The sequence below is a fragment of the Hyperolius riggenbachi genome, chromosome 7 (assembly GCF_040937935.1).
Source record: "Hyperolius riggenbachi isolate aHypRig1 chromosome 7, aHypRig1.pri, whole genome shotgun sequence".
NCBI classification, from domain to species: domain Eukaryota; kingdom Metazoa; phylum Chordata; class Amphibia; order Anura; family Hyperoliidae; genus Hyperolius; species Hyperolius riggenbachi.
This window is the reverse complement of record NC_090652.1, coordinates 169,859,437-169,873,802: the sequence shown is the minus strand read 5'-3', so window position 1 is coordinate 169,873,802 and position 14,366 is coordinate 169,859,437. Positions and strand designations below refer to the sequence as shown.

Below are 14,366 nucleotides of genomic sequence, written 5' to 3'. Positions count from 1 at the left end.
CGCGTTGTTTAAAAAACATACATGTCAAACTGCGTCCCGCGGGCCAAATCTGGCCCTCAGAGCCAATAAATTTGGCCCTCAAGTGGTTTCCCCACTTTGCATTATGTTTGGTCCACTCTACACCTCCAGGGAAACTATATTGGAGGTGAAGCCCTAGAACACCAGGGAAGCCATATGGGGAGGCAGGGGCAAAGCACTGAACACTAGGGAACTGTATAGGTGAGATTCACTAGACACCAAGGAACTGTATAGGGGAGGGAGGACCACTAGACACCAGGGAACTGTATAGGGGAGGGAGGACCACTAGACACCAGGAAACAAGGTGGCCAGTAGACATTGAGGTTGGCCCGCAGATAGGTCCCAGTGTACAATTTCAGCCCACTTTGTATTTGAGTTTGACACCCCTGGTTCAAAAGGAAATAAATATGTCAACCTCCATGTACCTAAGTACATAACACTGTTAAAGCTATATTACAATTAAATAACACTGTTTTTTTATGGCAGGTTATTTTGATTGCCGACTTATTTTTAAATAAAGGAACTTTTTTTAATTTCAATTATACCAGATTAGATGCAATATGCAAAATACACATCTGTAGTAAAGACAGTACAAAATAGATACTGTTTATTAAAAAAAAAAAAAAAAAAAAAAAAAAAAAGGAGAAAAAAATAATAAAATAAAATAAAAAAAAAGGATACCCAAAATATATTTTGAGAACTAACCAAATGAAGATTTCTAGAATTTCTGAAGTAATCAGGAGAAATGGGCCCCATTATTTACAAAAACTGGCTGGAAAAAAACCTGCAGTTCAAAGTCTAGTTAAAATGATGTATAAAAAAGTGAACTCCAGTATCCATGTGTACGAAAAAGGGCAATCTGTAAACAAGTTGATTCACCATTGAAGGAAGTGCAGTTACTGGCCACTTAAGAATGCTAAATGACCTTTTGTACATCTGTTGGCATAATGTCCTTTCTCGCCACACTGCAAAAGAAAAAAGAAGGTAGTCAACAATTTTATACACTGAGGCCTTGTTCACAATTAAGCGTTGCAGTGCAACAGCCGCTTTGTAATGTGGCTTACCACACCGAAAAGCACCACCTATGTGATGTTCACACTGTGGCGGTAGCTTTGTGGTATGGTAACACACTGCATGCAGTGCATTACCGCTAAATGTGCACATTAACAAAAAGGTACAGTGAAGCATACATTTCATTCACTGTATGTAACGCAATAGTCCTGTTATACAGGGAACACAATGTCCCACTGTGAACGTGGCCTGAACACTGAAACAAATGAAATTATAATGGAATGTATTCTCTATAAAATACATTGTATCCCATTATAGGACATCAGAGCTGAAGGGAGAAGTTAAGCTTTACTTACCTCTCAGCCCCTAGCAGTTTATCTGGTCTCTTGCTGAAGTTCCGCTGTCCCCCAGTGTGCTGCTAGCCTCTCTGAAGGATCCCCAACAGCAGCTGTGGTTGTGAGCTTCTGCGCATCTGCTTGCCTCTCTTAATGGCGTTCGCAAAGCCGGGAGTGTTTTGCATTCGCACAATTTAAAGAGACTCTGAAGCGAGTCTCAATTCTCTTGCCGCGGGATAGCAGCGGTTTAGCCGTGCTTATGGGGCTTAACCCTCCCGGCGGTCTATTAAAAACCGCCAGGGGGCCGCGCTGCCGGTTTTTTGATTTTTTTTTTAAATCATGTAGCGAGCCTAGAGCCCAGAGCCTTCCCTCTCCTTAGGTATCTGTTTTTTTTATTTTTAATTTCACTTCAGATTCTCTTTAAAGTTTGGGTCTAAAACAGGACAACTCTGTGTTGGTACAGAGGAGACAGGGGGTCAAGGGAAGCTTGAAGGTTTCCACTTATCGGATTGCCTAGTACACAGGTAGAAGATACAAAGTTAAAGAAAAGCCCTGGGTAGAAGCACATGTGAAGAGTGCAGACTGTCTCCCTGAATACCCTATGGGCCAAAATAGGTAAATCTAGGTACAAATGAGAGTGATGTGCAGATAAGCTTAGTCTACAGGGGGACTCTTACTGGGTTATTTTTCATTCATACACTTTTTAATAAGAATTGCAAGTGATAGACAACACCTCTCCATTTGTTGTGCACAATATTTTCAAAGGATTAAGAACAGATTTGCAGGGAATCTGTATTTGGAATACAGTGCTGTATAATATTGATTGAAATTTTATAAACACTAAGCTCAAATTGAATTATATTCCAAATTCATTTATTTTATGAGCTGAAGTGAGTTTGCTTTTGTGCTGTGGATGACAAAAAAGGAATGGATTCCCATTGGTTGATAGACAATGTTGGGAGTGCATGGTAGCAGATATATAGAACTTTTGGCATTTGGCATTTCTAAACACATACATACACATAGAAATGTATATATCAGACCTTATAACAGGTGACTTGATCTAGTGGTCGAGGCCCCCGGTTTCCTATGCTGTTGGTTTGTGATTGCATGACACCAATTGTCTGCGGAGAACGCTGTTGTCCTGGTGAGGTCTGGCTTGTTAACTGTATAAGAGAGGACGATCTCTGTGGCATCTGGTTGTTATTTTGCTATAAATGGAAAAACAAAAAAAATAGTGGTCCAGACTAATATACCCACAAGCTACCTTTTTCAGAAGAATCTTCAGCAATGATCAAATAGGTATTACCTTTTGTGGGTTCTGTGTCTGCTGAGGTAGAGGTGGTTGTTCAGTGGTTCCCATAGGCAATTCAAACCGAGGACTGGAGAGGAAAAAAAAAAAAAAAAAAACACATGGCTAAGTTAATTTTTTTTTTTAATAAACTGAGAAAGGTCATACATATAACAGTGAAGAATACTTATGTCAGCTACAAGACCCCGTTAATGGGCACTAATAAGTAAACACTTGACTTTCACTTATATGCACTGCTGTCATTCTGTTTTTTTTTTTTTTTTGGCAGGGGAAAGGCTAACAATGTCCATTCAGATATAAAAAGCAGTTTATACTATTATATCTACGTGGAGTGGTTTATCCCAATTTGGAACATAGAATGTGAGGGAATGGGGGAGGTTTGCAGCTCTAGCAGGTATCCATTTGTAGATTTGGCATTTATTTAATTTTTTTCCAGTTTATTAATGAATGAATGTATAATTGTAATATACAATAATACAGTATAAAATAATAATAGTTGAAACTACTGGAAGGGTGCCCTGCTTCCTAGGGTGAAACAACTGCGGCACACACACACTGCAATTTATTTACATGAGCAATCTCTTGTACAAATTGTTGATTAAAGTATACTCGAGGCGACATGTGACATGAGATAAACAGATGTATGTAGAGGGCAAAACATTAATAACCAGGCTGTTTTACTCTTGCTGCCTGAAATAGTTAATTTTCTGTCTTGTGGTGTACCTTGTTGGGAATATAGTAAACATCTCTGATAAGCTAATTACAGCCATAAAAGTTTTCCAGACAGAATTCAACTTATGAATGCAGGAAGAGATAAAAAAAAAAGGTCAATAGCTTATGTATTTTCAGTAAGGGACACTTAGTAGGCTGCCACAGAGCAGAAACAAAAAAATTCAATCTACTTTGTAAATGTTTAAATATAAAGTAAAACCACAAGATATCTAAAAAAGTCATTTTTTGGAATAGGAGGATAAATAAAATTGTTTATCTCATCAGTTTATTTTCACCTCAGGTACCTACTGTCCAAAAGCAGACATGTGTAACCTGGTTGGTTCACATGGTTGCAATCTATTTAAATCCATTTGAAAATGAAAACATTTTCTACACCCTTAACCTTTTCAGCTGGGGACACAAGACTCACTTCTGTGCGGTTTGCAGGGCTGTGCGCACAATTTTGTGGGCAAACTATCACATTCGCCAGGGTCCCGGCGACAGGGGGGGGAGGGGAGGGGGGGGATAGATGGCAGGGGACAAAAGTCCCCTAAACCAATCCATGCTTGTCCGGCGAGAATGATCAGTTTTTGTTCAAAAACAATGATCATTCTCAAATGGTGCTGCCATGCTCCCTTTCGCTCGCTCGTTTCCACCGCCGTTCGTTAGATTAAAGAGACTCTGAAGTCTCACTAAAATTAAGTTTTTCTTTTAAAAACTTCATTAACTTTATAGTCTCACCTAAAACGCTGCATTCCCACGGCTGCAAACCCCCTGGATCACCCCAAACTCACGGGGGTATGGGCAGGCAACTTGCGCGTCAATCAGCGTGGCTCTGCCTCTATGCGCGTCAATCAGTGTGGCTCGCCGCCTCTCCCCCGCCCCTCTCAGTCTTCCTTCACTGAGAGGGGCTGGGGAGAGGCGGAGATACGCGCTGATTGACGCGCATAGGGGCGGCAGCAAAATCCACGACCAAGAAAGTCGTGGACTTTGCCTGCCCTGTACCCCCGTGAGTTTGGGGTGGTTGGGGGGGGGGGGGGGGGAAGATCCACGCGTGGATCGGGGGGGTTGGCCCTAGAGCTGCGCAGCCGCACTTGTGGCTATGCGGACTGCGCAGCCGCGGCCAGAGCAAGCGACCATTTTAGGAGAGGCGAGAGACCGACCCGGGCCGTGGGGTCGGGAGCCGGCCCGGGGGCTAATGAGCGGGGGGACTCGGCGGATCGGTACGGAGGGCGCGGATGGCGTCCTCCGTGCCCTAAAAGATGAGGCAGGTGTTTAACTTTTTTTGCGTAATTTCGCCTCGTAAGTTCTTTAATGAATGGGAACTTTGTTCCCATTCATTAATCTCCCCTCTAGGCCCCCATTTTTGCCAGCATCAATGAGATGCCTGCATCACTTCCGAAGTAACACAGTCACGGATTACTTCTTATTTAGCGTACTTATAGTATGCAATAGGAGATAACCTGTGAGGACATCTAATGGCCATATAGTAAAATTACACCTACATAAATTAGGGGCTAAACATTTTTTTATATGTATGTCAAGAGGGTATATTACTATTACATTATGTGCTTTCAATTAGTGATGGATGTAAAACTGAAAAAAATGCACCTTTATTTCCAAATAAAATTTGCCACCATACATTGTACTATGGATATAACCTAAACGTTGCAATAACAGACAAATGGGAAAATAAAATGTGTGGCTTTTATCCACAGTAGAATAATTTATTTTAAAACTATAATGGACGAAAACTGAGAAATAATGCATTTTTTCCATTTTTTTCCTATTAAAATGCATTTAGGATATAATAATTAGTAGCAAAAAGTACCACCCAACGAAAGCCTAATTGGTGGCAAAAAAAACAAGGTATTGATAATTTCTTTGTGATAAGCAGTGATAAAGTTATTGGGGAATGAAAGAGAGAAGCGCTGAAATGTGAAAATTCCTCTTGTCCATAAGGTGAAAACAACCCGTGGGATGAAATGGTTAAATGCAGATATAGAGTTTGCCATAACTACTTCCTGAAGTAAGATATTCCAGATTTTAACCACTTTCACTTTGAAGCGCCGCTTTCTAAATAGCTGGCAAAAACGTTTTCTCCTCCATACGCAGATCATGTCCCCTTGTCCGTTGTACAACCCTAGGGACAGAAAGCTCATCTGCCAAGCTTTTGTATTGCTCTCTTATTTATTTATACATGTTAATCAGGTCACCTCTCAGTCACCTTTTTTCCCAAGCTAAATAAGCCAGTTTGTCCAACCTTTCTTGTTAAGTGAGATCTTCCATCCCTCTGATTAATTTGGTTGCCCATCTTTGTATCCGTTTTAGAAGGTCAAAGTCCTTTCTATAGTGTGGTGCCCATAACTGTGTTCTATACTCCAGATGTGGCCTCACAAGTGATTTATACAGAGTGAGAAGTATACTCGCATCGAGATACTATTTCCCTTTTTATTCATCCCAGAATTGTAATTGCTTTAGCTACTGCTGCTTGGCATTGTATACGATTACCTAACTTGTTATCAACCAGTCTTCCTAAGTCCTTCTTCAAGTCTGATTTTCCCATCTGAATGCCATTTTCTATAATGATCTACCATTGATACATCTAAGGTGCATGACTTTACATATATCAACATTCAATTTCATCTGCCATGTGCCTGCGCATATGGCCATGTTGTCAAGGTCCTATTGTAATGTCACTATCCGTCTTAGTGTTAACAATTCGGCATAATTTTGTATCATCTGCAAAGATAGCTACAGTACTCTGTATTCTGTCTACTAAATCATTAATAAATAAATTGAAAAGAATTCGACCAAGCACTGACTCCTGCAGAGCCACTTGAAAGAGAAAGAGAATCACAGAAAGGCCTGGTGCACACCAGAGGAGTTTTTCTGAGCGTTTTGAGTTTTTAAATCTGCTGCTAATGTTATCCTATGTGTCTGTGCACACTGGAGCAATGAGGTTTTGTAAAAAACCCCATAGCATTAGGCCCAGTGCACACCGAGCGGTTTTTGGAGCGATCCGCCGGCCGCATCCGCCTGGAAAAATGCTTGGCTAATGTATTGCAATGGGATGGTGCACACCGGCGGTTTGAGGTTTTTGCCAAGCCGCAAATGCGCCTCCTGCTGCGCGTTTGCGGTTTGCTAAAAAACCTCAAACCGCCGGTGTGCACCACACATTGAAATACAATAGCCAAGCGTTTTCACTGGCTGATGCAGCTGGTGGATCGCATACAAAATCCGCTTGGTGTGCACCCGGCCAAATATCTGCTCTCTGCTCCCAAAACCGCTAGCGTTTTGACGATCTGCTAGCGGTTTTGGTGTGCACTGGGCCTTACATTGGGAAGAGCTTTTGAAACCTCTAAAAGCTCTTCCCAATGTAATGCTATGGGTTTTTTTTACAAAACCTCATTGCTCCAGTGTGCACAGACACATAGGATAACATTAGCAGCAGATTTAAAAACTCAAAAACGCTCAGAAAAACTCCTCTGGTGTGCACCAGGCCAAAATAAGATAACTTTACTGAGAGGGAGAGATTTTACCTTTTCCACTGGATTTCCATTGGGTGTAGGACTTTCTCCCCCTCCCCTGGGTTTTTTTTTCTGACAAACCTGGCCATCAGTTTCACACTGGTGGTGAGTTCCTTTCCACCTTACAGCTCCTTGTTAAGCTTTTATTTGTTTGCAAAATAAAAAGCCAAATACCTGGTGCAGTAGTTCACAGGTGTCCATTTTATTGTCAATGACTGTCTCTGTTCCTCCTCAATTACCCTTCCTCTAAGAGGGAGCTCATGACTCCTTAAAGGATACCACAACTGACATGTGGCATAATGAGATAGACATGGGTATGTACAGTGCCTAGCACACAAATAACTATGCTGCGTTCCTTTTTTTCTTTCTCTGCCTGAAAGAGGTAAATATCAGGAATGTAAGTGGCTGACTCAGTCCTGACTCAGACAGGAAGTGACTACAGTGTGACCCTCACTGATAAGAAATTCCAACTATAAAACACTTTCCTAGAAGAAAATGGCTTCTGAGAGCAAGAAAGAGATAAAAAAGGGGGAAATTCTTATCAGTGAGGGTCACACTGTAGTCACTTCCTGTCTGAGTCAGGACTGAGTCAGCCACTTACATACCTGATATTTACCTCTTTCAGGCAGAGAAAGAAAAAAAGGAACACAGCACAGTTATTTGTGTGCTGGGCACTGTACATACACATGTCTATCTCATTATGCCACATGTCAGTTGTGGTATCCTTTAACCACATGGGAACTGCAATGTTTTGATTCATGTAGCAGGGGAGGGTTGTCATTGTTAAAGCCACACCTCTATAATGACTGAAATTCTAAAAGTATGGCTTCAGTGAGGATAGCAGTTGTACCCTCCCCTTCTGTGTTCACTTTGTCATTGCAGTGCCCACAAGACAAAAGGGTATAAACTGCAACAAAGTAGGAATAGGAGAAAGTAAGGAGCAGCCCCATTTCTGCTAATAATTGTGACTGAGTTGTTAAAAAAATTGCCTATGTAGCGAACTATATGTATCTGCATTTTTCACAGTTCTTAATCTTATTAATTTATAGTGAAATTACCACAGTGCTCAAAGGGAAGGTCCAAGCAAAATAAAAAAATGAGTTTCACTTACCTGGGGCTTCTACCAGCCCCATGCAGCCATCCTGTGCCCTCGTAGTCACTTACTGCTGCTCCAGCCCCCCGCTGGCAGCTTGCCGACCTCGGAGGTCGGCGGGCCGCATTGCGTACATTTTTACGCATTCCCGCTAGTACAGGAACATTAACACATACATTTTTACGCGTTAGTGATTGAATGCGTAAATTTTTACGTGTTGCACCACTAACGCGTAAAAATGTATGTGTTAATGTTCCTGTACTAGTGAGAATGCGTAAAAATGTACGCAATGCGGCCCGCCGACCTCCGAGGTCGGCAAGCTGCCAGCGGGGGGCTGGGGCAGCAGTAAGTGACTACGAGGGCACATGATGGCTGCATGGGGCTGGTAGAAGCCCCAGGTAAGTGAAACTATTTTTTTTATTTTGCTTGGACCTTTCCTTTAACCACTTACCGACCGCCCACTGCACAGGGGCGGCCGGAAAGTGGATCCCGCAAGGACCGCCGCATGCAAAGAGGCGGCGGTCCTTGTACGGGCATGGGCGGAGAGATTGCGTCATTCGTGACGCGATCCTCCGCCGAGGACTGGCTCCGCCCCCCTCGCGCTGTAACCCGCCGGCCGTTCGGAAGCGCCGGCGGGTTACTAGCACCCGGATCGCCGCATACCGCATACAAAGTGTATAATACACTTTGTAATGTATGCAAAGTGTATTAAACAGGCTGCCTCCTGCCCTGGTGGTCCCAGTGTCCGAGGGACCACCAGGGCAGGCTGCAGCCACCCTAGTCTGCACCCAAGCACACTGATTTCCCCCCCCCTGCCCCCTGATCGCCCACAGCACCCCTCAGACCCCCCCCCCCCGACCACTGTTTGCACCCAATCACCCCCCTAATCACCCATCAATCACTCCCTGTCACTATCTGTCAACGCTATTTTTTTTAATGCCCTAAACTGCCCCCTGCTCCCTCCTGATCCACCCCCCACCCCTCAGATTCTCCCCAGACCCCCCCCCCCCCCGTGTACTGTATGCATCTATCCCCCTGATCACCTGTCAATCACCCATCAATCACCCTCTGTCACTGCCACCCATCAATCACCCCCTGTCACTGCCACCCATCAATCAGCCCCTAAACTGCCCCTTGCGGGCAATCTGATCACCCACCCACACCAATAGATCACCCGCAGATCCGACGTCAGATCACCTCCCAAGTGCAGTGTTTACATCTATTCTCTACCCTAAACACCCACTAATTACCCATCAATCACCCCCTATCACCACCTGTCACTGTTACCCATCAGATCAGACCCTAATCTGCCCCTTGCGGGCACCCAATCACCCGCCTACATGCTCAGATTGCCCTCAGACCCCCCCTTATCAATTCGCCAGTGCAATATTTACATCTGTTCTTCCCTGTAATAACCCACTGATCACCTGTCAATCACCTGTCAATCACCCATCAATCACCCCCTGTCACTGCCACCCATCAATCAGCCCCTAACCTGCTCCTTGCGGGCAATCTGATCACCCACCCACACCAATAGATCGCCTGCAGATCCGACGTCAGATCACCTCCCAAGTGCAGTGTTTACATCTGTTCTCTACCCTGAACACCCACTAATTACCCATCAATCACCCCCTGTCACTGCTACCTATCAGATTAGACCCCTATCTGCCCCTAGGGCACTCAATCACCCACCCACACCCTCAGAACATCCTCAGACCCCAGTCCTGATCACCTCGCCAGTGCATTGCTTGCATCTATTCCCCCCTCTAATCACACCTTGAGACACCCATCAATCACCTCCTGTCACCCCTAGCACACCTACCCATCAGATCAGGCCCTAATTTGCCCCGTGTGGGCTCCTGATCACTCGGCCAAACCCTCAGATCCTCCTCAGACCCCCTTCTGATCACCTCCCCAGTGCATTGATTGCATCTATTTTCCCCTCTAACCACCCCCTGAGACACCCATCAATCACCTCCTGTCACCCCCCTAGCACTCCTATCCATCAGATCAGGCCCAATACAACCTGTCATCTAAAAGGCCACCCTGCTTATGACCGGTTCCACAAAATTCGCCCCCTCATAGACCACCTGTCCTCAAAATTTGCAGATGCTTATACCCCTAAACAGTCATTTTGAGACATTTGGTTTCCAGACTACTCAAGGTTTTGGGCCTGTAAAATGCCAGGGCGGTATAGGAACCCCACAAGTGACCCCATTTTAGAAAAAAGACACCCCAAAGTATTCTGTTAGGTGTATGACGAGTTCATAGAAGATTTTATGTTTTGTCAAAAGTTAGCGGAAATTGATTTTTTTTTTTTTCCACAGTGTCATTTTTCACTAACTTGTGACAAACAATAAAATCTTCTATGAACTCGCCATGCACCTAACGGAATACCTTGGGGTGTCTTCTTTCTAAAATGGGGTCACTTGTGGGGTTCCTATACTGCCCTGGCATTTTAGGGGCCCTAAACCGTGAGGAGTAGTCTAGAAAACAAATGCCTCAAAATGACCTGTGAATAGGACGTTGGGCCCCTTAGCGCACCTAGGCTGCAAAAGAGTGTCACACATGTGGTACCGCCATACTCGGGAAAAGTAGTATAATGTGTTTTGGGGTGTATTTTTACACATACCCATGCTGGGTGGGAGAAATCTCTCTGTAAATGGACAATTGTGTGTAAAAAAAAAAAATCAAACAATTGTCATTTACAGAGATATTTCTCCCACCCAGCATGGGTATGTGTAAAAATACACCCCAAAACACATTATACTACTTCTCCCGAGTACGGCGGTACCACATGTGTGGCACTTTTTTACACCCTAAGTACGCTAAGTGGCCCAAAGTCCAATGAGTACCTTTAGGATTTCACAGCTCATTTTGCGACATTTGGTTTCAAGACTACTCCTCACGGTTTAGGGCCCCTAAAATGCCAGGGCAGTATAGGAACCCCACAAATGACCCCATTCTAGAAATAAGACACCCAAAGGTATTCCGTTAGGAGTATGGTGAGTTCATAGAAGATTTTATTTTTTGTCACAAGTTAGCGGAAAATGACACTTTGTGAAAAAAAAAACAATAAAAATCAATTTTCGCTACCTTGTGACAAAAAAAATCTTCTATGAACTCACCATACTCCTAATGGAATACCTTGGGGTGTCTTCTTTCTAAAATGTGGTCACTTGTGGGGTTCCTATACTGCCCTGGCATTTAGGGGCCCTAAACCGTGAGGAGTAGTCTTGAAACAAAAATGACCTGTGATATCCTAAAGGTACTCATTGGACTTTGGGCCCCTTAGCGCAGTTAGGGTGCAAAAAACTGCCACACATGTGGTATCGCCGTACTCAGGAGAAGTAGTATAATGTGTTTTGGGGTGTATTTTTACACATACCCATGCTGAGTGGGAGAAATATCTCAGTAAATGGTCAATTGAGTGTAAAAGAAAATCAAACAATTGTCATTTACAGAGATATTTCTCCCACCCAGCATGGGTATGTGTAAAAATACATCCCAAAACACATTATACTACTTCTCCTGAGTACGGCAATACCACATGTGTGGCACTTTTTTGCAGCCTAACTGCGCTAAGGGGCCCAAAGTCCAATGAGCACCTTTAGGCTTCACAGGGGTGCTTACAATTAGGCACCCCCCAAAATGCAAGGACAGTAAACACACCCCACAAATTACCCCATTTTGGAAAGTAGACACTTCAAGGTATTCAGAGAGGAGCATAGTGAGTCCGTGGCAGATTTCATTTTTTTTTGTCGCAAGTTAGAAGAAATGGAGACTTTTTTTTTTCTTTTTTGTCACAAAGTGTCATTTTCCGCTAACTTGTGACAAAAAATAAAATCTTCTATGAACTCACCATGCCTCTCAGTGAATACTTTGTGATGTCTTCTTTCCAAAATGGGGTCATTTGGGGGGTATTTATACTATCCTGGAATTCTAGCCCCTCATGAAACATGACAGGTACGCAGAAAAGTCATAGATGCTTGAAAATGGGAAAAATCACTTTTTGCACCATAGTTTGTAAACGCTATAACTTTTACCCAAACCAATCAATATAGGCTGAATGTTTTTTTTTTTTTTTTTTTTTTTTTTTATTAAAAACATGTTTGTCCACATTTTTTGTGCTGCATGTATACAGAAATTTTACTTTATTTGAAAAATGTCAGCACAGAAAGTTAAACAAAAATCATTTTTTTGACAAAATTCATGTCTTTTTTGATGAATATAATAAAAAGTAAAAATCGCAGCAGCAATCAAATAGCACCAAAAGAAAGCTTTATTAGTGACAAGAAAAGGAGCCAAAATTCATTTAGGTGGTAGGTTGTATGAGCGAGCAATAAACCGTGAAAGCTGCAGTGGTCTGAATGGAAAAAAAGGGTCTGGTCCTTAAGGGGGGGTAAAGCCCACGGTCCTCAAGTGGTTAAGAGCACTAAGACGAGATAATTTGTAGTTGGAAAAAATTCTAGAAGGGGCAATTTTAATTAAAAGTTGCCATTAGCAGCTATAAATCGTAATGTAAACGCCTGGAGGTGCCCGTGGTTTACAGACACTAGGATTATATAAACATTACCGATATTTTACTATCATAATTAAGTTGTAGAACATTGGTCATTTTTACTGATATTCTACTAGAATTTGTCTCTGGCACCCTTTTTACATAAATACTTTTAATTTACTTTAGCTGTTAGTCAAAGTGATTACAGGGACCCGAGGAACAGACAATGCAGATGAATTTGGATCCAGCATCATCATACCTCTGTGTTTACCTTAGGCAGCTTTGCCTCAGGTCAGGTATACTTTAAGGATTTGAAAACATGAAGAAATTACAGAAAGATATATGATAACGGTCAAAAAGGTTTGCTACAACTAAATGAGTATATTTGCAATAATGTGTTTTTTCGAGGCTAGGACATAATCCATAACACAAGTTTGTTTAGCCTTAGGTGACTTTCATAACACAGATTCAGGGAAAAATAAAATGTGTGAATAAACCGTGAGACTTCAGTGGCTTAAAACAAAACTGAATGAGGGATAAGATGCAACAAGAGTTTGGTAAAACTGCCCTACAACATACAAAAGCTAAAAAAACAAGAAGATAGAAGAAACATCATGCGTCTGAGGAAGAAAAAATGGCTGTCGGAGGGATAAATAAAAAACATACTTACTGCATAAACTTACAGCTGGGACCTTCTGGACAAAATCCCACCAAATAGTTTACGCAAATAACTCTGCGTGTATGACGATGCCTACAAATTGGGCCTGTTAACATAAAAGCAATTGTTAAAATAAACTCTAATCTGGTATTTCCATCGTGTAGTCTAAGCCATTCTTACCATGTTTACAGAATCCACGATCATACCATGGACAATCTTTTATTTTTGATTCTGGGTCGATGTGTAAAAATGGACATTCCTTGTTACTGCACTCACCTAGCAAAAAAAATAAACAATCTTTAACACAACTGACAGATAAACAACCTCATTTTGATATGGTCATGTATTTGTAATAGTTTTTTGTATGTAAACTTGACCATTATTTCCCATGTTCTCGCTACCCCTGTTGCCAGTACTTATGGGCCAAGTAAAACATTACTAGGAGAAGATGGGCATGTCATGATCTTTTTAAGAAATATGACAGATTATGGAGGATGGTTTAGAATACATTTAGAGGACTAGGCTGGAAGGTAACCAAGGCTAGGTGCACAATAGAAATGAATCAAGTGTTTGGGGACAAAAAAATAAAATGCTGTATTGACATTACCATATCATGCACTTGACTGTGAAGTAAGTTATGCATAGTAATTTCTCTGAAGAAAAGATGTTGAACACTATAATCAAAGTTAGCTAAAATTCTAAATGCCACATATATTTCCAGTAATTATCAGCGCAATGCAAATGCTTTTTTTCATCTTTTCATGTTTTATGTGAAGAAAATATGACATTTACAGAGAACAGTTTTCACTGAAGGTATTACAGTGGAGGACTGTGTCCAGCACATCCAGCATACAGAAACAGTCTTCCCTGTCTGTAATCCTAGAATCTCTTCAAAATGATAGCAGAAACATAGCATGTGTGTAAATAACTCATCAGCTGCTCCTGTGTCCCTGTCTGCCTCATGTAGTCTAAAATAAACACAGTTTACAGCAAGGAAAAGCTCATTCTGAATGGGGTGTAAGCATGCAAAAACAGGAATAAAGTACAGGTCTTTTTCTTCAGATCCTTTCTCTGTAGCTGACAAATGGCTCAGCTGTTCTCATATGATCTGCGAGAAAGCAGGCAGGGCAGAAACAAACAAATCCTTCCTCTGTGAATAGTGACAGAGAAGTGGAACCTATGCTGGAACACGCTGGA

General features: G+C 42.3%; 1 protein-coding gene across 1 annotated transcript in view; it reads right to left on the bottom strand.

Moving 5' to 3' along the window:
* Positions 1 to 708: 708 nt before the first annotated feature.
* CPSF4 (cleavage and polyadenylation specific factor 4) overlaps positions 709 to 14,366 on the bottom strand; it is a 36,651-nt gene continuing 22,993 nt past the window's right edge. Inside the window, exons 4-8 of the mRNA XM_068244872.1 lie at positions 13,350 to 13,445; positions 13,182 to 13,275; positions 2,674 to 2,746; positions 2,408 to 2,575; positions 709 to 983 (exon numbers count right to left, since the gene is read on the bottom strand). Of these exons, the coding sequence (XP_068100973.1) occupies positions 915 to 983; positions 2,408 to 2,575; positions 2,674 to 2,746; positions 13,182 to 13,275; positions 13,350 to 13,445 (500 nt within the window). The 3' untranslated portion in view covers positions 709 to 914. The remainder of the gene's footprint in view (positions 984 to 2,407; positions 2,576 to 2,673; positions 2,747 to 13,181; positions 13,276 to 13,349; positions 13,446 to 14,366) is intronic.